The sequence below is a fragment of the Anoplopoma fimbria genome, chromosome 9 (genome assembly GCF_027596085.1).
Source record: "Anoplopoma fimbria isolate UVic2021 breed Golden Eagle Sablefish chromosome 9, Afim_UVic_2022, whole genome shotgun sequence".
NCBI lineage: Eukaryota > Metazoa > Chordata > Actinopteri > Perciformes > Anoplopomatidae > Anoplopoma > Anoplopoma fimbria.
In genome coordinates, this window is record NC_072457.1 from 12,340,409 (window position 1) to 12,364,134 (window position 23,726).

The following is a 23,726-nucleotide window of genomic DNA, read 5'->3' on the forward strand; positions in this document are numbered from 1 at the left end:
TTTCTCGCAGTGTGTCCAAACGGTTAAAGAAATCGGGCATTTATGAAGCAATAGTACAACACAATGTATCCATTCTGAACTTTATTGATAAAAATGGTCACAAGGATCATACATTCATTATTGTCTGGGAAACAATTACAAGTGTGCATTTGTCAAACAAAGGAAGGCAACAGGTTTGAATAATAATCTAAACAGGATTTATTTATGATGTTAGATATTCACCTTATTTACTCTTTAAATGTGAAACAATAACAATATAACGCTTAACACATCAAACATGGGGATGTTTTCAAGCTATGGAACTGCAAGTGAGGCAGATAAACAAAGTTGACCATATGACCTACTTTATCGACGTCTAATTGGTTGAGTGGTATTCTCAGTAAACTTGGCCCATAATGATGACATTCTCAATATACTAAAACTGAATTCACAGACAAAAAAAATAAAAATATGGACTTCACTAAACATAGCAAAGCACTTTTCTTGCAGAAATAAAAAATTGCACCACAGCACTGTTTCGGGGCAGCGTCATGTTTTGTGACTGCAATGCCTTCATGGGGGCGATGGGCGTTTCTGGACGCAGATGGCGCTGTTGAGCATATATTTTGTTTCAGTCCCGTTTCCCTCCATGGTTTCTCCTCTCTCCGACTAACTTAGCGTTTGGCTCAGTTCATTATACAGTCCTATATTCTCCCTCCATTAGGGCATCTCTGCCTTTGGACTGAAGATCCCACCAAAACCCAGGAGAGAAAAGTTTTACTTTCATTAGGGCAAGATGGACATGAAAAAGAGGATCCACTTGGAGCTACGAAACAGGACACCGTCTGATGTGAGTCGTGCTTTTTTAAAACCAACCCTTAGTTTTCTGGCTAGCCTCGCTAGCCTGCTTGCTACTTTTTTTTTTTTTTTTTTTTTTGCTTTGCGAGTGACCTGTGTGGCTAACGTAATGGTGACCACATGGGCTTTACATTGTGTTTCTGCGTTATAACAGGGCGGAAAACACTCGCACTCGCTGGATCCTTTATAGTGGATTGGGCGTAGAGGAGAAAAGCCACAACGTTATTCAATCGTTACTTTGAACCGACGGGTCCTCCGCTTTGCTCGCGTTATTGCGGTGCTTTAACCGTCTCAGCCTCCCGGTCCAGCGGTGCTCTCTCTCACACGGTCCGGCCGCTCTCCTCTTTGTACCACGGCCACTAAACTTCTCTTTACGCCGACATATCGGGGGGGAATGTGCATCCTGCGCCGCGTTTGGCACTCACAGAGCGGCACATTTCACACAGACCTTGGGAGCCATGTTTGCTGCTAGCAAAGCTGCTAAAACGAGGCTCTTCTTCTTCTTCTTTTTTATTAAAGAAAATCACAAAATGCTGTTAAAACTCCCGAGACGTCCGTGAGGAGGCTGAGTTTGTGTTACATGTACACGGGGCCATCGGCGGTCACGAGTCTTGATTTGTCGATGTAGTAGGTTAATATTCAGCAGCGACAACAAAAAACACTTGATTCACCAGTCATCATACCTGGACCAGTCCACTCCGAGCCACTGGTACACCGGCCACCAGTTTACACAAAGTAGCAAAAAAGACACATATGTGTGGTCTCTGGCTGTTTAAAGCAAGTTTTTAAAGGGAGTGTGCAGCGGGGTGTTCACCTGTAATATCTGGCATACTTGTACAGCAGCTATGGTAGCGTTACCCGTCCCCTGCTCGTCTTAAACTCTTATTTAATCAAGTCTGGAGCTCCGAGGAGACATCTGAGGAGACATCATCCACATCTAGTGTTTCTGTTCCCGCCACATTGCCCCTCTGCTCAGAGACACCTCCGTGTATCAACGTGAACTCCAAACGCAACCGTCGTGTGTTCTAAATGCAAACTGAAATAAACTGCCGTTGATTTGCGACCAAACGGCTCAATTTGTTGACCGTTGGTTTCATTAACGGAGATCCGGTGCACCGCGCTTCATGCGTGGGCAGCCAGAAGCTCGACGCCCGGCGTTTCCTTTAAACTCATGCATTTAATAAAACTGACCCAACACTGAGAAATAACCCGTGTAACGTATAGGTAACGATAATTACTCTTTATAAGCAGTGGTTTGTGCCCGTTGAAGTGTTCAGATGAACTGCATACTGTGTCTCAGGAGTCGCCATGTTGTCGTTCTGTCGTCTTTGAAGCTCTGGGAGAAAGGAGCGGTCTCCATCTTTGTTTTTACTAAATTTCCGTTTCTCAGTATATTTCCTTCGACCTGAAAACGACGTTGAGCCCTGAAACAAACTGACAATAACGGTCGTTCGCTCGACGACTTTACTCCACTTTCCCAAATGAAAGCTGGTTTAAGGAAAAAAAAAAAAAGGACATCTGTACTAAGGGTGTATTCGCAATCCTGTCCGTTGCTGTTGGGTTGGCTAATGGCGGGCAGGCAGACTGTAGCTGCTCCTCTGCTGCACGGCAGCGTTTAAAAGGGGCAACGGCTAGCATGTAGCGAGCTAACCTAGCTCACTAAAAACCGTTGCGTTTGTCATTAGTGACTGCATCAGCGGGCTGTGGGGGCCAACGGCCGCTCTGCTCTTCCTCGTTTCAATGAAACCAATAAAGGATCCGTCGTGAGCGGACACATGAAGCACACGGTGGTTTTTAGGTGGACACACAGCCCCGATTTAGGAGTTTTTACTTGATGAATCGTAATCTTTGACGTTTGCCACCAACTTTTTTTTGCAACGTTTTTCTCCAACATTGAATTGCGCAACGAGTGTTAGCTTTAACCGACTCAAACTAACTCCGCCTTCAGACTTGTTTTGTAATATTTTACAGCAACTTGGAAATACAATTTAAATCACTTTAAACACATTAAAGGTTCATTTCCCCCAAACAACACCACCACCCCCCTATTAAACACGCCATGTTGTCTGTCTGTTGTTTTCTCAATGATTTTGTCTTAAAAATGTACATTCTTTTGTTTCAGAAAAGAGTTTGTAAAATATTTGATATATTAAATATAATTAACTTGTTTTGTTTTAGAATAGATTGTAATTATGGAATAATAGAAAGTGTAGTTTCACTAATTGCATAAAACTGGAGATGATTATTTTATGTGATATATTATACTTTTCTATATTTCAGGTACGAGAACTTGTCCTTGACAATTGTCGATCAGTTGAAGGGAAAATCGAAGGCCTCACAGCTGAGTTTGTCAACCTGGAGTTCCTCAGTTTGATAAATGTCGGCTTAATGTCAGTCTCCAACTTGCCCAAACTAGCAAAACTCAAAAAGGTAAAAAATGACGTTTCACCTTCTTACCTCTATGTTAAAGCTGAATTGCGACAAAATGTCAGCTGGAATAATATTTTTTCTTCTACCCTCTTTCAGCTGGAGTTGAGTGACAACAGAATCAGTGGCGGCCTTGATGTTTTAGCAGAGAAACTACCCAACCTCACACATCTAAACCTGAGTGGCAACAAATTGAAAGACATTAGCACATTGGAACCATTGGTATGTGTTGAATGATATATTCTACATAATGTGTATGCTCAGTTTTAGGACTGGCAGACATTGGACTTTTTGTTATCTTCTATCATGTTAATATAAAATTAATTATTAGACAAAGCAAAAACATTAATACAAATCTTGTCATGCACACAACTGTATTATTGTAGATGTGATCAGAGTAATGAACTGTTCTCAATCAACAGCATACAAATAACATATGCATTTCCAATTTGAGCATGGCTTTCTGTATACTCTGATATAAATATTTAAACTTGCTTTTGTTAGACTCAACATACATTCTTCTAGTTAAGGGCGCAAGTGACTGGAATATCTGGAAATTCAGTTAAGAAATGAATTCTCTAATCAGGAGATTTAAGTACCTGAAAATCAAGGTAGTTCATCACATTGATGGAGTTTTGTTAATCAAGCATTGCATCAAAGTAGTTCTGCTAACAGCGTCCTAATAAAACCAGATATAAAAATGATAAACAACTCTGTGTAAATGGTATAGCAAAATATCCACAGGTTGACACAGTACACACTGTATCAGCCAGCCTCATGCACAGCATGATATCAGTAACTAGCTGCTTTAACCCTTAAAATGACATGCAGCACTTACTCATCATGTTTTTTGACTGAATTTGATCAACAGAAAAAGCTGGATAACCTGAAAAGTTTGGATCTCTTCAACTGTGAAGTGACAAACCTGAATGACTACAGAGAGAGTGTGTTCAAGCTGCTGCCACAGCTCACCTACCTGGATGGATACGACATGGAGGACAGGGAAGCCTCTGACTCTGACGGAGAGGTGGACGGAGACGGCGTAGATGATGATGAAGATGAAGGTAAGAAGCTTTACTGATCCTTAATTCCACTGTAGCTGGAAAGATATAAATATGAGATCAGAATACTGTTAAATAATATGACAATACAGTTTAACCTCAACATGGCTGCCTGTCTTGAACTTTGTTATGATTTTCATAGCAACACGATTTAATTATCTGTGTCGCTCACTTTGAGCATGGAGTCTACAACTGATTGAAAACTTGACTACAGCACGAATCCGTTTTGTTTGTGGTTGACCGCTGTTGTTGCTTTTGTAATTGCAGAGGGAGAGGAGGAGGAAGATGAGGATGGAGAGGAGGAGGACTTTGATGAGGAAGAGGATGACGAAGACGAAGAGGAGGTAGAAGGAGAAGAGGACGATGATGAGGTCAGCGGAGAAGATGAGGTAATTAAAAAGAATACATTTAAATTATTTGGCAGAAAATCTTGCAAGGAGTTTGGATTCATATTTTTCTGTTAACTTTTTAAACCATTTTTGTTTACCAAGGAGGAAGACTTTGCTAAGGATGGGGAAGTAGATGAAGAAGATGATTTTGATGAGGATGAAGACGGTATGTACCATTTCCATAGTTTAACACCATGCCTTTTACATATCAGTACGCATTCAAACCAAGAGCACCTCAAACTTTGTTCAACACAGTTAACTAATAGTACAAGTACAACACAACACTCCGGCCATCTCTCTTCATTTCACAACTCTAAACCTCCACAAAGCCTAGGACTGGTTTATGTTTTTAACGTCCTGAGATGTGGGATATTGCATATAATGCCAGATCGGGTTAGAGAGATGTTTCTTCTTTAAAAAGGCACAGAACTGTTACAATAAATACTGCAGACTGAGACTTTAATCCACTGATACTAATATAACTTACTGTACACAAAATGTACTAACTTTAAAGTGAGTCAAAAGTGCATTTACTGTTAAGTTACTCCTTAATATTTCTCTTTTTCTCAATTTATTATCATATTGTAATTTTAGATAGTATCATATTTCCTTTTTCTAAATGTGTAATTAAAGTAATTAAAAGTCAATAGTCTAATGTACTTAAACAGCTGAAGTCCAGTTTTGGAAATTACTCAGTTTTGCTATTAATAGAAAGGCAGGATGGCCAATAAGGACACTGTCTTTCAGATTTAAAATATTATTTTTGTACAATAGCTCCAGACTTAAATAAAAGAAATGTGTGCACAGAAGGGTAAGTGCATGTACATATGTCGGTGCACTTGATCATGACTAATACAAACTGGATATCAGGAATAATATGACACCTGGTGGCGGTTCTGTTTAATGAGGAAGCTGTGCAGGAGAGTTCACAGGGCATTATGAAGTGGCATCGATAGTTATTGCCCATCACTGACCATTCATAATATAAGTAAAATAAGATAATATAGTATGATCAATTATAAAAAACGGTATGAGAATGTTAATATATGTTGAGGCATATATAAAAAAAAAAAAGCTTGTCTGTGTAAAACATCTCAGGAAGGTCTGTTAAATCCTTAAAAATGTCAATACTGAAGATACATATCTGACACTGTTTATTTTCAGCTCCTTATGGTGTAACGTTAGATCATGTAGGGGCAGCAAAACATGATAGTGACCATTCTTAAGCACTGCCCACACTCACTATGATCCCACTAGAGGATTGTAATGCTGAAAGATCCAAGTCGTTTGTAATAGTTAACACTGAATAAATGTAAAGAACCCTGTGTATGTATAAGATATGTAACACGTTAAGACTATATTATATGTAGAATATATAGAGAGTGATTCCTGCATGATGAAAGGGTGAGACTGAGTCTGGCTGTTGTGCCTGCAGATGGATTATTACATTTTCACTGTTTTGCTGAAAGTGAAGTTTTGTGGTCTTGGCACATGATGACACAGATTGTCTCTTTGCCCCAGAAGCAGAAGCTGGCAAAGGCGAAAAGAGAAAGCGAGAACCAGAGGATGAGGACGACGACGACGACGATGACGACGATGAAGACGACGATTAAGAGCAAAACTGAAAACGAGAGCCTACCGAGTTTCCCTCCCTCTCCCACAAACCCAAACGTCCGCCCTCCTACAACTCGCACCGCCTTTGTAATCCATGTCTACCCCCCAGCTCTGAGCTCTTTTTATGGGGCAAGACTGTACCGGATGGGTGGGCCGAGTGGAGCTGCCACCCCCCTTTTTTTCCCTCCCCCTCATGGAACTGAGAGCCACCCAACACCCTCCACCTCACCCACCCCACGGCCCAGAGGTTCTCAGGCAGCCCAGCATTCCACAATTTCACTGTCAATCCCTCTTTATGTATTCCCGTGTGAGGACTTTGGGACTGGTATCTAGTTTTGGGTCTGTGCTTTTAATATTTTGTTGGATGAATTATTTTTTGTTGTTGGGTTTATTATTTCTCAATTTTTTTTGTCCTTTATTATTTTTTTTCTGTTCCTTATTTTTCCCAATAAAATTATTGCTATAGCAGCTGTGCAACCAGCGAGCCATGATTTTTAGTGTGGCCGCCTGTTGCACAAATCAAGGTTGTAGCTACATTTTTACTTTCTGTATGACAAAAAAACAACTTTGTAAATAAAATGTTAACATTTGGTGCTTTTCTCTCTTCCTGCCTTGATTTTTCTGGTGTCCCAAAATGAACGGTAAGTGACAGAATGAGGGCCATCATCCACCCCTTGCTGTTATTCTATTTATTCTGATGGTGACTGCAAATAACAGTCCACAGAAAGGCTATCTAGTCTTCAATGACAGATTCAGATTTTATTTTAACAAGTCTCCTTTGATGCAATACTCTTATGCCACAATGTAAGTGGAAATAGCTATTTGTCACTGTATCCATTACTCCTCAACATACTTGTCATGAGCTAACCCTCATGTTGGGGACAAAAGTCTGTCTCATTCTGTCCTGAAATTCATCTGTAGCTAATACTGTATAAGGCCTTCACAGTCTGAACAATTTAAATTAAGTGTTTGTGTTTTTAGTATGAAATCTCCCCTGTTTGTATCACAGAAGTGATGTTTTATTTAAGACTCAGGATTTATTTTAAATCTCAAGATTCCCTTGATTTGACTAACTCAGACCGCCAAAGTTTCATATTAGCTTTGGTAAATGCATTTTTGCCCTCAATGTTAAGATAACTCTTAACATTGGACTTCAAGATGGGACCTGTTTATGGCCGTTGCCCATCCATTTAACCGTTATCCTGTTCAGGGTCGCGAGCAGTGCTGGAGCCATTCCCAGCTGACAATTGGCAAAGACAGGTTGAACCCTGGACAGGTTGCCAGATTATCGATATTGCATAGATACATGTGGACAGACAACAAATCACGCTCACACTCACACCTAAAGGTATTTAGAGTCATCAATCAACCTGAGCTGCTCCCGTCTCTAGATTGTGGTAGAAACCCGGAGAGAACCAAAACACAACGCAACCTCCGTACAGAAGAGCCGTCCGACCCGGGAATCGACCCTAGTGCTTGCAACTACACCACCGTGCAGCCTTCATGGCCATTATGGACAGGAAAAATGATCACAGTGGTGGCTCTAAGCCCCTGTTTGGCTTGATAAGCCCTTGACAAAGAGATGTCTGCTTGTGGGACTCATCACAGCCTTTATTATAACTCTGAGCTGTGAGCAGTCAAATCTTTGCTGGGTGTTTCATTTAAATATATTTTATAGGGCTGAAGAGTCAAAATTGTGGAGGAATTCACAAGAATTATAAAATATACATTTTGTATGTAGCAAACTTATGGTATTATTTCTTATTTCGTATGTTATTAATAAATGAATGACCTCTTCTTGTGACATCTTGGAGAGTTATATATATAATATTTGGGCACTTGAGTATTGTTTTAAGACAGACACAAAGTTAATGCTGTACTAGCTAGTAACCCGAAGAATGTATTCTAAATCAAAATATGATCATTATACCCTCTCCAGAAACAATAATGTTACCCTGCAATAGAGAGCACTGGTCTGAAACGCCTTTATTTTTAACATTGAGCCCAACTATAGCACCTAAACTTCATTATGTGCTTTTGAGGAACAATAATTGGTTTCTAAAAGAGTTTATGGCTGCTGATCTTCTCCAGGCTGCTGCTTCTTCTAAAGCAAGGCATTCGTGTACAGATGATCAATGTTAGCCGTCTACACGCTGCAGCCTCAGAGACTCTAAATAGTCAACAGTTTACTGAGGGAACAACAGGATCCTGCAAGCAGCACTGCTGATTTTGTAACAGAAATAGCTACCTTCTCAAATATTAATGTCTTTGAGCCATTAAGTTAAATGTTTTTACACAATTTTTTTGTTTTGGGAAGGACAATATTCTGCTCTATTAGAGAAGAGACATAGATTTTCCAGAAATATAAAATTATATTTATGTGATTAATATATAGCATAGCATCTCTTTCAGTTTTTTTAACTGAAAATTAAAGGAAATCACAACTGCATTAAAATGCATCTAAGTGTGTGGCTAATATGAACTGTGCAACAATACTTTAATTAACTGGTTTTATGAAATCAGACATGTTCAGACACTGAATCCTACAGTCGACTCTGCAGCTACATTATTGCTCCAGTATAACATAAGAGACTGTCAGTGTGTTCATGCTTTAATACCAATAGGTCTCTGGAATGGATTGATATTGTTGTTCTCATTTGGCATGTTGAGATGTTTTTCGGAGGACTCGGTATTGGCCACATTAATAATAAAACCACAGAATGATGATCCATCTATTACAATTTTTAGTACAGCAAAGCAATCATTACTTTACCAAATCATTGCGATGATTAATTCATAACATAACTTGGAGAAAACAGCAAGAAAAAGATTTGTGAAGAAATAACTTTTCCATTCCCAATGCTTATTGTTAATAATTCATTCTAAATGTATGAAAACTGGGAATTTAAATGATACCCTAGTTGCACAGGCACAAGGGTGGTACACCACAAATATCAAAATATATGAGTGGATATTTGTTGATCTAGCTGGCAGTGAGCTCATTATTCTGTTGTCTTAGTGTCATACTGTTGCTTTGAAATAGTGTATTTTAACCAAAACATTATATCAAAATCCATCATGCATCAATTTAAAGGAGTTCTCCACCAATTTAGTGCTGCACTTAAATTAAGCTGTTGAACTCACAAAGAGAATGGTCAATGTTCCTTATTATGAGTCAAGATCGAAAATGCTGCAGCCTCATTTCCCATGATGCAACTAATAACATCATTTTTGTTTGACTCTACATAACAAGCAAGCACCCATGTCTTTCTACATCAAACACAGCTAGTTTGTTACACAAGCTTACCGTTTAAAGAAGACAAAGGGAATTATTCAACTTTGAGCAAAGATGCTCAATAACAAAGATGAAGTACTACAAGATCCACCAATGGTTTTGAAACGATACACACTTATGTCTCCTAAGTGGGCGCGGTCATGCTGTGTTTTCCTATGCCCCCCAAGCTGAAACGATAAACATTGGCAAAGCATTATCAGAAACTATTTTAAGAAAGAAACAAACATTTTATTAATTTAGCTTAACAAGGCTGCAAATGCTACCCACCTAGCTGGCTTACTAGCTAGGCAGAGTTGGGAGCTTGGTTTATAACTTAGAATCAAAATGAAGAGACAGTAGTGGTAGCAGGCTTGTTGATGGTCAGAATTATCTCTGCTGATTTTTGATTAAAAATAGCATACTCAGAGAAAGAACCACTACTGAGACAAAAAAACAAGACAGACCAACAGGAACTAGCTAACAATGCTTAAACACTTCACTGGGCAAGTTCACTTGGTAGCATAATAATAATAATAATAATAATAATAATAATCAATCCTTTATTAGTCCCACAATGGGGAAATTATTTCTCTGCATTTAACCCATCCCGGAGGAGCAGTGGGCTGCAATGAAGCGCCCGGGGAGCAACTTGGGGTTAGGTGTCTCGCTCAAGGACACCTCGACATGTTGCCGGTAGAGGGGTTTGAACCACCAACCTTGTGGTTACGGGACAAGCGTTCTACCTCATGTGCCACAGCCGCATGAGTAGCATTAGCAGATAAGTTAAGCTAAGACGTAAAAGGTACAGAAGTTTAGTGATTGTCTGTGTGCTTTTTATTTACAGCTGAAGCCTCTAGTTCACATTTGCTCAAAGTACAGCATGCTGGCCTACAAAAGATAATTTTGTGTGGCCCCCGCACTTCAGACAAATATGCATGCATTACACTATATTTCAAACATCCGCGGCCCTTTTCAAGACTTTCACTTTTAATATCTTAGCCTACATGTAATACACTGCTTTGCAGTGTCTGTCAGGTCTGGAATGAACTTATAGAGAGCTACAGGTTGCATGGCAACTAGTGGCACCTAGCGAGTTTCACGGGAATTACACTCTATTATCAATGCTAATGCTGTAAACTAAAATTAGCAATTCTTGGTGGATAACTCTACAGTTTATTGAAGAAGTGAAATGCATGTTTCCTATGCGGCCCACAATCCTATGCTGGCTCAGTCACATTGGCACTCAAGTCATCAAAACTTTGATAACTCCTGCTTCAGGATTATAGTACACTAACAGGCTAAATTTGGTAGCAGTTGTTGAGCTTGCTGGCTTAAGAGGTAATGCTACATACGTGACATCATGAAATAAAACGCGACATGAAATGTGTTATCAGGAAAAACGCCATCATGAAATAAAAACAGACTTTTGAGAATTTAACTTTAAAAATAAATATTATATCCAAATATAATTGAGTCATTATGAAAATAAATGATGAAATAACATTTCACAATAATGAGTTAAGTTTTAATAATTATTTTATTTGTATTAAACAATTTATAAATATGATTAATTCATAATGGGTTTTTTTTATTATTAAATATTGAAAATTGGGAATTTCCATAGTTTTTGGTCACACAGGTAGTGAAATGGGCCAGCAGTTAAAAGTTATTAAAAGTTCAGTCACGATAAAACGAAAAAAGAAATTAGCTAAAATGGCAGCTGCTTTGTTATTTAGCTAGAGATATGCAGTATATATCTGTGGTATAAACAGCATCAAGCATTGAATTCCCAAGCTAACCAATGATTGTTCTTTAAATGCACAATTTTGGCAGACATCAGTACATCCTTTTTTTATTTGCATTTCCAGACAGACTTTTGAGAAGGAGAAATATTATAAAAATACAAATGATTAGTTTTTGGATGGGGATAAAGCCATTTGAATAAATTCTGAAGGAAACATTGACACGATTAAGCTGGTTGGAATGGCTCTGGAAGTACAATCTACAACTGCTGTGATGTGTTCAAACAACCAAATCAGCCCTTGAGCAAATCACGTCAACTGCAAACACAGCAGTGCACTGTGGGAATGTGTTGAGACTCATCCACCGACAGCAGTGGGGTTAGAGTTTACTACGGCCGGGGCGTTGCTGCTCCTGGACAAAAGTCAGCCAGAGATGAATCTGTGCTAGAACTGTCCTGCCAGAGGTCAAAAGGTTCACAATTGTATTGAGGCCAGTGTGTCTGTATGTGCGTGGGTTGGTGTGGCAGTTTCCATGCGTTACATCTTTCACAAGAGGCCATGAAATGTAAGCCAAATCTAGGATATCGTTATGGTGCTTGTGTTTATGACTACATAAATACAGGCATGCATGATAATGTGTGCTGTATCCGAGTGGTAAATTCGGGATAAACAGCTATACTGTTTGTGTTGCCTAATATCTGCAAGCGCTTCTGTAACCTCTATGCATATTTACATGGCAGAGAATTGTTCCTCTCAACATGGAAACAAGGGAATATTTAAATTCTGTAAGCAACAAATATGAGAAACTGGTCTGACAGCAGGGCGGCAAAAACTATGAACACAATTCAGAAGTTCCTTAAGGGAAAACCTATTTTTAAATGCCTTTAGGGTGGACTTCACTAAGCGATCAGTGTGACTTTGTTTACATTTTAGTTATTTAAGTTTAAATGATCAGATCATCACAGCTAGGCATTTAAAAACAAAACATTGAGTTCCCTGTCACATTTAAGTAAAATGTTTATTTTAAGAGATGAAGACCTGTCTTCTGCTCACTTCTCTTCCACTAGCCTCATCCAGACTTTGTCATTAAACACAGAGGGTTTCTTTCAAAGCTGAAACATCATACTGGGAACTCTCTGTCCATCTTATAAAAAAACAAATAAATATCTACTCATCCACACCACTGAAGAACAATTAAAGCTCCAGAACATGCGAATAACTGATGAGAAGGATATTGTTTTTCCAGCGCTGCTAACAAGGTCAGAAATGAACTGTCAAGCTAAATAATGTTTTTTGTTAGCATTCAGCAAATACAAATCCTGCATAGGGAATAGGCAATATAAATAAAATCCTTTAATATTGTTAAATTTCAGATTTTAATATCAATATATATCATGATATATTAAATTAACTGGAAAAATCCAATGTACCTATACTGAGGAACTGTATTTGAATAATATAACCAGATGGGAAGTCTGCTTTTTACTAATCCAGAAAATAAAACAGCGGAGATTATACGTGGTATCTCTGACTGTAGACACATTTCTATCATCTCAATATACATCATATCTCCCACATGAACTCCCACTATCACCAATCAGAGCTATGACATGCTCATATTTTAATATCCACGAAATTAGCAGATATTCTTTCATCTTAAAATACGAATGGAAAATCCCAGTGTCATGTTTCAGGTTTTTACAAAGAGCAATAAAAGATGCCTTATTAAAGAAAATACACTCAGAACTGAAAGCTAGTGGAACACAAACTAACCCAGAAGTGGTGCAGGACTACGGCTCTACAATGGCTTTTAAATGTTTCTTCACCTTCTTGTCCTTTTAAAACAGTTATTATTTGCAAAATAACAATCGCAAATTAAAGTACTTGAACCAAAGGTATTTTTTCTTTGCCTGTATTTTAAAATAAATATAAAAATTAAGAACTGCTACATGGCATCAGTTACAGAATTGGCTTACACAATAGCTGCTGTGAAACACATGGATTCATTTTACATTTTCCAGCTCAATGAACACAGCTGGGATCATGATATTGTCATTCATTTAGATTGCTCTCATTCAAGCACCCATTCAAGCATATATTAAAAACACCACAGCCACCCCCACTTACAGTAGTTTAAATATTGGAGAAAAAAAAAAACAATCACCAAGCATAGAAAATAAACTCAGCGTTATCGCACAACCACACAGGATGTCTGCTCCTGCCTTGCAACAACTTTCAAACAACACGCAGTCCATCATTCAGCCAAGACAGGCACAGACATCCTTTTTCATCTCCAGCTACAAAAGAGCATAAAAAGCTAAAAAATTACAATTAACTTGCATAGCTGTGAAGCGTACAAAAGAAAGGTAAAGGTCAACAGGTGCAAATAGTTTTAAATCATGTTACAGCTGGGTGAGACTTAGTGTTTGAGTGTATGTACATGAACAAAGAATATGTGCACCATGTGAGGAACAGACAGACCGAAAGAAAACACGAAAGTTGAGGTTTAAATCACCCCTGTGCAGTGAGTCATTAAAGGTAAAGAGGTGAGTCTGGACCCTAAGAACAGGTGTCGTGGTTTGAAGATGGGGTTAGTAGGTTTGTACAGTAATGCATGTGTTCCTGGAGGGGGTGAAGTTGATCCTGAGGGGTCGGGCAAAGTCTTAGAGTGGGCTCTGGTGAGACTGGGAGTTTTTGATGTTCTTAATCTCCAGCTCCAGCTGTTTGACGCGCACGTCCCTCTGGTTGAGGAGCTCCCTCAACCGTCGGATCTCCTCCTGCTGCTTGTAAAACTTCAGTCGCAGCTGTGGACAAAACACATGCAAAATATATTGGAATATATCAAGGGTGTAATTTTCACAAGAGACGGGAGAGAAGTTTACTTTTTTTGCTACTTTTAGGTTAAAGTTTTAGTTTGATTTACTCACTAAAATCTCTCAGTTTCCTCTAACTGTCCAGCTGCTATAATCCAGATGATGCTGATACGCTCATCAAGGTCCCCCTTTAATTATTATAGTGAACGCTGCAATATTGAAAGAGTAACTTTGGTCCTTTTCATCCTGGACCCTATTTTCTGTTTTTGTGCAACAATTTTTGAAATTGGTCCAGTATTAAGGGAGAAATCTACAGACAGCAGACGCTAACAGGCATGTAACAACATGTATTCATATCAGGCAACTGTGTCCACTGAAAGTGCTTGTTTTTTCCACTGACAGGCTCAGATTGTTATTATAATTGTCTGACAACATTATGGAAATTACCCTACAGAGAAATAAAACATTTTCTTTACCATTTGCCAGTCTGTTTGTTATTGTGGGTCTCATTCAGAGCAGTCTTGTTCTTAAATCTCACGTAACATCCACCTTGTCAAAATCAGCTAAATAGTCATCCATGACAAATATTTGTACTTTGTACTGCAACTCAAAATTGCCTCTCCTCTCTCAAACTGCACTCATGTTTTCCACTGTTGTCCTCCGGCAACAAGTCACATGAGGTGATTACAAACGGAAAGCAAAAGAAAAATGTTTCATTTGTCTGTATTGTCCTTTCCATAATGTTGTCAGATACTTATAATAACAACCAGAGCACGTCAGTTGCAAAAACAAGCACTTTTAGTGGACATAAATTGACGGTGCACAATTGCCTGATATGATTACATTGCAGCCATTTAGCGTCTGTCGTCTGCAGCGTCCTCCCTAAATACTGGACCATTTTCAAAAATTGTTGTCACCATTAGTCTCTTAGACATAAAAACAGAGGAACATAGGATATAGTTGAAAATTTGCCAAAGTTACCCTTTAAGGGTAAGGCTGATGATTTTTATGTTTTTTATATCTCATGAAAAGACCAAAACCAACAATTTGTTGGTTAGCGCCAAGCAATTTATTCCTATTAAATATGTACATGTTTAAGAGGAACACGTTATTTCCTTAAACTGCTGAAAACTGTAGTTTTTAGCAAACATCACTCAAACAGGAGTAAGTACTTGACTCAAAATAAACTACAGAGCCTGTGTTTATTGTAACGGAGGAACATATACACACACACAACGACACACACACATATATATACTGTATGTTGATAGACAATAGTTAATACACAGCAATAAGATATATTGGTCTCTAGATACAGAGACAATACCTAAGTAGGATTACTTTAATGTTGGTTTTGGGATGTTCATGGGATTTATTGTCAATCACAAACATCAGCAGCCTTTTCCTTAAGCTTTCTGAGCAGCAGCTGTATGTATTGGACTTGTTTTTAGCCAAGGTTTTCAATTTTTCCAGTCTAATGTGAATGGTGGAGCTCGTTTACGCAGCCTGACAGGACCCAAAAACAACTCAGCCTCGTCCTCTGCATGTTTTGGGGGAAAACATCTTTAAATTCATATTTTTATTTACCGCTGACAGTGCAGTTTTATCATTCTAATGAAAGGATGCCAACGGAACATCAATCAAAGTAACGACTCTAAAATCTTTTCATTAAAGTTTCAAAGTCTTGTCATACTTCATTCATTTTATTCCATCTTTATTTTATGGTTAGAAAACAGCTCTATGGCAGTCTCTAAATATATATAATACTCTGTTGGAAAAAGTTATTTATAATTTCACCATTACTTGTAATTACCTAGGTTGTAAATAAAGAGCATTGACATGTTTTTTAGACACATGCCCTTGAAAAGAAAACTCGAAGAATGACCAAAATCTTCAGGTACCTCATTCTCTGTCCTGGGTGCCGAGCAAAGTGCGAGTTCTTCTCCGTTGCTGACGGGTGTTCGACTCCTTTCGTCCTCCGTATAGCCGCTGTCCTCCTTGCCGTCTTTGGATCCCAGTTGGTCCTGAATGTACGACAGCTGCAGCATGCCCGGTCTGCTGTGAGACTTGCGAGCGTCCAGTGAGTTTTCCCGCCCCTTGCTCATCTCTGAGTACGACTCTGCTATTTGACTTCCAGGCTTCAGAGACATCAGCACCGGACCTGGAGGACAAAGAAAGACAGGAGGACGATGAGCTGAATGATCCTGAAACGTTAAATAAGAGAAAATGTTCTCAGAGATTAACCCTGAGGAATTATTATAAATTACAACTACCTGACATTATATGAAGTAGTTCAAATCAGTGTACTTTTACTTAAAATGCTGAAATATAGGATATTCGTACTCGTAAAAAAACTTTGAAATTAAAGTAGGAACTCAGAATAAAGTTTAAAATCTATGACTTCCATGAATATAGTATATAATCAATGATTGAGAAAATTAAAACGTTTTTGTTTTACATACAGTATGTGAAGAGTTTTGATCAAACAATGAAATGTATTTAACATAAGTTTGTTGATTTTACATTACATGTTTTAATACATTTTTCATGCATTAGCCATCTCAATACCAAATCAATACTCTTGTAAACATTGTTTTCTTGATTCCACTGAGCCATACTTTCTTTTCTTTATTGGTATATTTGAACCCTGATTATGATTTAGTTTGGAGCAGTTTACCACCAGACCTGTAGACCTCGCCATCATCTATAAATGTGTCACACATACATTATTTCTGACCTTTATCAATGCCGCTGAGCCACTCCTCTGCAGACGAAGCAGGCTTGTTACTAGCAGTCATTGGATAGATGTCTTCTTGGTATGACTCTGACTGGAAACACATGAACAGTGCATTTCAGACATACGTACTTTACGCACACCAAATAAGGTCTAATAAGCTTTGAAATTGATGCATTTCTTTAACATATATCCCCTGGTGTTTGTGGTTTGTGTGAGTGGATGTGCTCTCACCCTGCGAGGTACGATCATGGAAAGAGGCTCAATAAGACTCTTGATTGTCACCAGTTTGTAGAACCTGAACACCTCACAGGAGCTCACATCCAGGCCTCTCTTTGGCATCACACCTGAACGAAGACACACAGGCCGAGGCATTTTTAATCTGTTACATAGAAAGCCCACTTTTTCTGCTGCACTACTGTGCTTTCATATACTTATAGTAACTTTTAGTAAGATATTGTTGAGTATTAAGAACATTTACATTACACTGTGTGCTGACTGATGGAGATAAGGTAGAAATGTAAGACAACAACAAGGAAAAACACAACTTGGTACCAAACACAACAAGATGTAGTTTAATCACATTATGGCTTGAAAGGAAAGAGAATAATGGTATTCATTTTGCAATATGCAAGAGTGTTAAAAAGCCCTTTCAACAGGCGCACGTCATGTTGAAATTGATAAATCAAAGGTGGCTATGCAGGATCATACAACAAAATATTGGACTGCTTTCAAGTTCTTAATTCTCATATGCACAATAATTACAGGAAAGCTATCAATAGCAGTGAACTTAGATCTTAGATCTGAGGCTCATTTAATATGTGAAAAAAACATGCACGTAAAAAATGAAAGAATCTACAACATATAGCAGTGCAAGTTAAAGTTAATGGACACCATATGTTTTAAGTTTCAGGTAAAACTGGATTTTTTTTTGCAACAGGACTTTAATTTGGAAAATAACCTCAATTGCTGAAAATTTGTCTAATATAAGAAGTTTCATGTAGAAACGTACTGTTGTAAGAAACTGGCAAAATTGTGAACTAGGATCTAAACTTCTCCCATTTAACTCTACCCTTGTTTTGAGTTTAAAGTCTAAAACATGAGTGCACGTCTGACTGCATGTCACTTGACATGATCTACGACTTTACCTTGATCAGCTGGTTTGGCTATTCAAATATTGCCGGCTTATTTGCACAGCAGCTTTGCTTACAGGTGAAAAAGAGTCAACACGGCGAGAAGGCAGGCAGAGTTTCCAAACAGTCACGTTTAAGTGGGTAAATTGTTAAATTCAACATTTTGGAGCTTGATTAAAAAACACACACACAATCCCAGTGTGTGTGTGTGTGTGTGTGTGTGTGTGTGTGTGTGTGTGTGTGTGTGTGTGTGTGTGTGTGTGTGTGTGTGTGTGTGTGTGTGTGTGTGAGAAGGTATTTGTATGTCTTACCCATTCCTTTCTGAGGTAGGTTTGAGCGATACTCTGTTAGGTAGTGGATATATGGTTTTTCTGAGCTGACCTCATAGTACCTAATATTTCCGTCACCCTGACAGAGACAAGAGAAGTCTTTGTTACAATAATATTAAAAGTATTTTGTGTATAAAGACTTTCTAGTTGCTTTAAGAGACCCACCTTCCCAGCAAGGTAGAGCATGTGTGTGTCGGGGTCGTAGAAAGGAAAGAGGACTCCTGACGAACCATCCAGGTTCTCTTGTGACAAAGGCACAGACAGATCGTCCTGCAAACACACACAAGGATAAAAAATAAACACTTAAGCACCAGCAACATGGACAACATTCTCTAATATCAAAAACACTCAATCATTTAAATCCACTTCTACATAAGAAGCACTCTTTGGCGTAGAATTAAAAACACTGAGTGCTCAATCCCTAATCCCTGTTTTGGCTATAATCTTCCACCCACGATACACTCTCACACATCAAAACACACCAAAATCCACCAGTTTGTCCACTAGATGGCAGAGTTGTGTTTGGGAGAGAATTTCCACTTGATTTTCAGCATTGTATTAGCCTCTTTGTATTAACCTCAGGGATCACACATTTGTATTTGGTTTTTTTACAGTCCAAGTATTTGGAACAAATTCTGATGAACCAATGATTTGTTGAACATCATTTCCCAAAGTTTGTTGTCTTAACATTTCCTTTGTATACTTATCTCAATATTCAACTGTCCTTTTACTTTCATCCTGAATCTCTACTACTCAGAGGTCTTAATGACATGGGCCAGGAAATAGGCCTGTCTAGACTCGGGACCTCTCTGCCCAATATGATATATTATGAATTCTCTACTACTGGGATTGTTCTTATTTCGCAGTCTTTGCTCTTATTATTTTGTCTTCTTATGATTAATGTCTACATGCACTTCTGTAATCAAGGCATCTCTGTATATCACCATTTATTGTTGTTAAAATTAATAAAACAATCAAGTTGCAGTTTCTATTCATGTACGTCTAAAAAGTCACAATTTGTAACCTGTTAACCATTTCTGAGAACTTTTCATAACTAGCAGATGAATTCTTAAGCAACGGCCTAAATAAAGTTTTGTGAGGTCCCAGTGACCTTTATCCACCAAAATCTTTGAGTCCAAGTGAATGTTTGTGTCGAATTTGAAGAAAATTGCCTCAGGGCACTCCAGAGGTGCTGCGTTCCCAAGAATGGGGCGTAGTATGTACAACCAAAAACATGATGCCTCCGTCCACGGCTGTCGCCGGCACAAGACATAAAAGTCAATCACAAGCACCGTATTTAGTTGAGCATTTTTAGTAAAGTCACACACAGACTGGATGTACTGGTTGTGCCTCAATCCAGACTAAAGGACGTTTGACTTTTACCATCAGAGTACTCTCAGTAATCTTGGGTTGCCCTTTTTGAGCAGCCACTTACAGGAAAATACAAATAAATTATTGAATCTTTGTAAAGCTGCAACGATTAGATGAAAAAACATTTAACCACTTTTCAAGAAAAAATGCCCAACTTTAGCTGATTATCCGACAGTGGACTAAACATTTTGGACTGTTGATCGAATACAATAAGATACTTGAATAAAAACGCAAAGGTCCACCTTTAATCTTTTTCAGAGCGTCAGACTGCATCTGATGGTCTTTATTAGTGAATGGAGCTGGTTCAGGTGTCACCACATGACCAAAGTGTGGAACTCCAGTCACCTGATCACAAGTGATCGTATGAGTCATCGCGTGACTGAAACTTCACATATTGAAACCAGATCCAGCTGCCAATTTTCTGATCAAGACCGTGAAATGTGCAATAAAGCGCACAAAAAGCAAGTTTGTGGACATTTGAGTTGAGATGATTCTGTCACAAAACACTTCCTGTACTGTCATTTGCTCTCACCTGATCCCACAGAGCAAACTGTCGGTCGTTGTAGCGTGAAGTGCCTGATGTGAAGAGCATCTTCAGGTTACCCAGGAACAGCACCTTACTGGCTTTGTGCGTCTTGCAGTTGGCTTCCTGCAAACACAAAATGCTTAAAACAAAACACCAAGCGTACTAAACACAGTTTTTTAAGTAATCTAAAAATGTATGGGGTTATAATAATAATAGCTCAACATTACAGCACTGTGACGTAATGCTCCATATGTGTCCACATGAGCTTGTTTGGCAGGCCGAAGTAGTGAGAGCAGACTGATGTAAAGTGAGTGAGTCACTGGCTGGTGACCCACAGGTCTGTGGAGCTATTCAATGGGCCTGCTTGGCCAGAGGTGTCAGTTTTGGCTGTGTGGTGCTGGATGAGTGCCTGGGCTGGGAAGGGGGGAAAGCAGCAGGAAGTCCCACTTATGCAATATTGGCTGGGATGCTTATGTACAAGACAACTAAGGCTTGTCGTTTTTAGACTTTACTGATTTTCAGTGAAAAAAATATCTTGATTTTTCAGAAGGAACATATCAGTTTAGCTGATTTTCACTCCGATTTCATGACAACATTTATCAGAAATTGTGTTTTCACCCCACAAAAAACATCCAGTTTTTTCATTGCAGTTTTAAAGTACATAAGGTCCTTTTACAAAGAGTGCATTTGAATTGACTGCATCTTTGTGGATAAGTTGAATTTTTAAAAAAAAAACTATTTTTTACATATCTAAAATAAACACAAATAAATTCATGTTTTTCATTACAGTTATTTAGATTAGCTGGTACAGAGCAGAGTAACTGCCTTTCAAAATAAAAGCACTCCCAAATTTAACCACAGATTTGTCTGAAAACAGGTAAAGACAAGACACACACACAAAAACACACCTGCTGTAGGTTTCCTGAGCGTGGATCTATGAGTCGGACCTTCCGGTCCTTGCAGGTGGTGGCCAAGAGGCTGCCGTCTGTGTTGAAGGACATGGAGAGGATGACATCTGTGTGGTGGCTGATTGTCCTTACGGGGTTTTTTATCACTTGCTCAGGACAGTCCAGGTTCCAGATCATCACCTGTAGGTGTAAATTAAACACACATACAGAAATTTAACAACCAATCACCAGTTAGAGAAGGACTCAAGTCTTAAACTCAAAGTTTTTGTACTTGAGGCTTGGCTGAAAAGAATTGAAGGAAAGCTGTTTAGAGATACTCATAAAAGCAGAGCAAGATCCGCATCAATCAGTGGGTTGCATTGTCATAGTGAACAATCTCTATCATGATATATGAAAAAGAACTTGGACGCTGTGACCTGTTTGGCTGCATTGTAATACATAACCCATAATAGCTTGTAGTTTTGTGTGGCTGTGTTAAGGTTAGTGTGTGTGTGTTACCTGGTAGTCATAGCCCGTACTGAAGAGGATGTTGTTAGCGGTGGGGTGCCACTCAATGAGGCCCACTCTGCGGCTGTGACCCTGAAGCTCCTTCCACGCTGCTGTGATGTTCTTCAGCACGCCATGAGGAGGGATTTCCCACACTTTCACCTGTAGACACACAGACAGTACTTTTTCCTTCAAAAAACTATTTGACAGCTTAAGTTACTAGTTACTTCACAAATTTTGATGAAGATTTGGGAATACAAAACATATGAAGAAAATATGATGTATTTATGTTAAAAAATTAAACTACTCAATAGTTTATACAAGTGCAGCTGACTTTATTAGTCCATTAACCAAAGAGTCAATTGACAGAAAACTAATTTGGTACTATTTTGTTAATTAAGTAATTTTTAATGTGAAAACATTTCATGCTTCCTGATTCTCAAATCTTTGAATTGTTTAAGAATGAATCTAATAATTTTGTTGGTTGGGCAAAACAAAGCATTTTCAAGGTGTCACTTTTGGATTCGGCGCCGCAATGCACACAATTTGTGGAATTTCTTTACAAACCAAACATTCAATCTATTGCTTGAAAAACAATGTTTACTGAGGTAATAAATCAAGTCAGGAGTTGGATCATTTTCTCATCAAAATCTATACAATCAGACTTCTTTTTGCAACCAGAGGAGACGCCCCCTGATGATCGTTTGAGAGAATGCAAGTTTAAGGTACTTCCTCATTGGCTTCACTTTTCAGACCTGTAAAGTTGCTGCCTGCTTGTAACAATGTTTTTACAGTGTGGTATTAGCAATTTTCACTTGAGTAAATAATCTTAATTCCTCCGCAAACACACACACAAAAAACAAACACTCTCTGCATTTAATACCTCTAAATCTATGAAAATAGCCATTACATAAATAATCAAGGATCAATATTATAGGGAAAATGAAAGACACACTTTAAAAAAAATTGGTCCTAAACCCTGTTGCTTCTTCTTTTGCCTTACTGTGTACAGGGATTTGTTATCTGTCAAGTCAGAGCTGAGGAATGTGTGGAATGACTTCCAGTTCTTATTGAAGGCTAAACAGCAAGGCAATAAAATTATCTCCCTGCCACTACACGTTCATAACTCAGGGTAATGATAACACATCATTGAACCATTTTGAAAATGTTCTTTGTGTGTGTGTTTGAGTGTACAAACCGTGGTGTCCTCGGAGCAGGAGGCGATGCAGTAGTCGTTGAAGGGATTCCATTTGACGTCTAACACGTTGCCTCTGTGGCCCGATATTCGGGGCTGATGAGGATCCACTTTACCTGTCTGATAAACAAAAACACAAAAATAAAAGAATGAAAACACATGGAATATTAATATACTAATGTGTATTGCTGGGTTGAAGGAATAGTTTGATATTTAGGGAAATATGCTAATTTGCTTTACTGCCAAGAAGATTGACAAAACTCTTATGTCTGAACGTTAAATTTGTAGCTAGTTGGCTTAGCATAAAGACCGGAAGCAGGGGGAAACAGCTAGCCTGGCTCTCTTCAGAGGTAACAAAAACTGCCTACGAGCCGCTGTACAGCTCACTAATTAACATGTTACATTTAATTTGTTATGGGCCATTTAATCAAAAATGTGATAAAACATGCTAAAAGGCCCCGTGGAGATCAGGGGAGCTGCAGAATCTGATACAAATGATATGTGGTTTTACTTTGAACAACCCCGTTCACATGACATGTTGTCATTTAATTCATTGTTAAAATAAAACTCCATTGATTTAGCATTGCACTCCTATTACATTGTTGGACTTACAGTGGACAGTAAAAAAAAAAAAAAAAAAAAAAAAAAAGGATCAAAATAGATGCCTCAAAACCAGAGATATCGTCCTGTGCCTACATTACCCACAATGCAACTCTATCACTACCAGTTCGGGTGGAGATAAGGCTATGTTTGTTTAGTAGCGGCTAATTTAGCCTCAAACTGCTAGCTTCAAACAGAGATGAGGAGCAGGTTAAAGAGGTCTGGTAAAATCAATTCTATATAAGGCAATTTATTATTATTATTATTCAGATTTTTCGTTTTCAGAC

At 38.5% G+C, this 23,726-nt stretch overlaps 2 protein-coding genes across 7 annotated transcripts in view; one reads left to right on the forward strand and one right to left on the reverse strand.

Moving 5' to 3' along the window:
- Positions 1 to 104: 104 nt before the first annotated feature.
- anp32b (acidic (leucine-rich) nuclear phosphoprotein 32 family, member B) lies at positions 105 to 6,791 on the forward strand. Of its 3 annotated transcripts, none has more exons than XM_054605158.1 (7): positions 105 to 829; positions 3,118 to 3,267; positions 3,364 to 3,486; positions 4,136 to 4,328; positions 4,593 to 4,714; positions 4,817 to 4,880; positions 6,242 to 6,791. In XM_054605158.1, the coding sequence occupies exons 1-7, from the start codon at positions 776 to 778 to the stop codon at positions 6,325 to 6,327; spliced, it is 792 nt and encodes a 263-aa protein (XP_054461133.1). In that variant the 5' UTR covers positions 105 to 775; the 3' UTR covers positions 6,328 to 6,791. The 3 variants fall into 3 exon arrangements, with proteins under 3 accessions (XP_054461133.1, XP_054461131.1, XP_054461132.1); XM_054605156.1 differs by having other exon boundaries at positions 106 to 829; positions 6,236 to 6,791; XM_054605157.1 differs by having other exon boundaries at positions 106 to 829; positions 6,239 to 6,791.
- Positions 6,792 to 12,343: 5,552 nt separating this feature from the next.
- Positions 12,344 to 23,726, reverse strand: part of coro2aa (coronin 2Aa) — a 35,039-nt gene continuing 23,656 nt past the window's right edge. For all 4 annotated transcript variants that reach the window (XM_054605159.1, XM_054605160.1, XM_054605163.1 and 1 more), the window contains 10 exons: positions 22,843 to 22,959; positions 21,657 to 21,806; positions 21,159 to 21,338; positions 20,257 to 20,373; positions 18,519 to 18,623; positions 18,336 to 18,432; positions 17,126 to 17,238; positions 16,895 to 16,985; positions 16,059 to 16,318; positions 12,344 to 14,148 (listed from right to left, as the gene is read on the reverse strand). In XM_054605159.1, the coding sequence (XP_054461134.1) occupies positions 14,008 to 14,148; positions 16,059 to 16,318; positions 16,895 to 16,985; positions 17,126 to 17,238; positions 18,336 to 18,432; positions 18,519 to 18,623; positions 20,257 to 20,373; positions 21,159 to 21,338; positions 21,657 to 21,806; positions 22,843 to 22,959 (1,371 nt within the window). In that variant the 3' untranslated portion in view covers positions 12,344 to 14,007. The remainder of the gene's footprint in view (positions 14,149 to 16,058; positions 16,319 to 16,894; positions 16,986 to 17,125; positions 17,239 to 18,335; positions 18,433 to 18,518; positions 18,624 to 20,256; positions 20,374 to 21,158; positions 21,339 to 21,656; positions 21,807 to 22,842; positions 22,960 to 23,726) is intronic.

Coding starts and splice junctions, on each gene's coding strand:
- anp32b (XM_054605156.1), top strand. CDS start 776: ATGGACATGAAAAAGAGGATCCACTTGGAGCTACGAAACAGGACACCG. Junction 830..3,117: donor GAAACAGGACACCGTCTGAT/GTGAGTCGTGCT, acceptor TCTATATTTCAG/GTACGAGAACTTGTCCTTGA. Junction 4,329..4,592: donor AGATGATGATGAAGATGAAG/GTAAGAAGCTTT, acceptor TTGTAATTGCAG/AGGGAGAGGAGGAGGAAGAT.